At 60.4% G+C, this 626-nt stretch overlaps 1 protein-coding gene across 1 annotated transcript in view; it reads left to right on the top strand.

The window, feature by feature from the left end:
• LOC104507370 (iporin-like) overlaps positions 1–626 on the top strand; it is a gene marked incomplete at its 3' end in the record, with an annotated part of 14,489 nt that overhangs the window by 5,154 nt on the left and 8,709 nt on the right. The window contains 2 exon segments of the mRNA XM_010148619.1: positions 482–624; position 626. The exon segment at position 626 is cut by the window's right edge and continues 67 nt beyond it. Coding sequence (XP_010146921.1) covers positions 482–624; position 626 — 144 coding nt within the window.

The raw sequence follows: 626 nt of genomic DNA, 5'->3' as shown, positions 1-626 counted from the left end.
ATGTCCCAGGCGGCACCCCCTCCGGCGCCCTGGGTCTACGGCTGCTCCCTATAGTACCACCCTCTCTTACAGCCATACCCCGGTGCAAAATTCCATCTGGGTGCTGTAGTGCCCAGCAGCCCCCACCATCACTTTGCCTGCAAAAGAAAGTCCTGCACTAAGAGCATGTCCCTCCAGTCCCAACTCCTACGCTGCGTCTCTGGAGAGGGGAGCATGAGTTGCTGGTCTTACAGCACCCCATGCCAGGTGCTCATACCCCAAACCTTCTCCCTCTATGCCCGCAGCCACAGCGCCAACACAGGCTCCTGCCCTGCCAGGCTGTGGCCTCCACCTCCCTCCATGTTTGCGTCCTAACGTCCTGAAACGCTGCTGGACTCCTAACTAATGTGCTGTCTCTCTTTCTCTGTCCTTCCTCTTTCTCACCCTCTCCCCCCATTTCCCATCCACGTCCTTCTGTCTGCCCCCGTCCTCCTGCCTGGTGCTCGCTGCCTGTGACATCCTAGCGAACCACCTCTCTCCCCAAGCGCTGAAGTGGCGGGAGTACAGGCGGAGGAACCCCCTGGGTCTGGACCGCATTTCGGGGCTGCCCAGCTTAGCAGGCAGCCTAGACAGGAGGCAGCAAGAGC

The sequence above is a fragment of the Eurypyga helias genome, unplaced genomic scaffold (assembly GCF_000690775.1).
Source record: "Eurypyga helias isolate BGI_N326 unplaced genomic scaffold, ASM69077v1 scaffold24153, whole genome shotgun sequence".
Classification (NCBI taxonomy): Eukaryota; Metazoa; Chordata; class Aves; order Eurypygiformes; family Eurypygidae; genus Eurypyga; species Eurypyga helias.
Note: the sequence above shows the minus strand (reverse complement) of the source record. Positions and strands in the feature narration are given on the sequence as shown.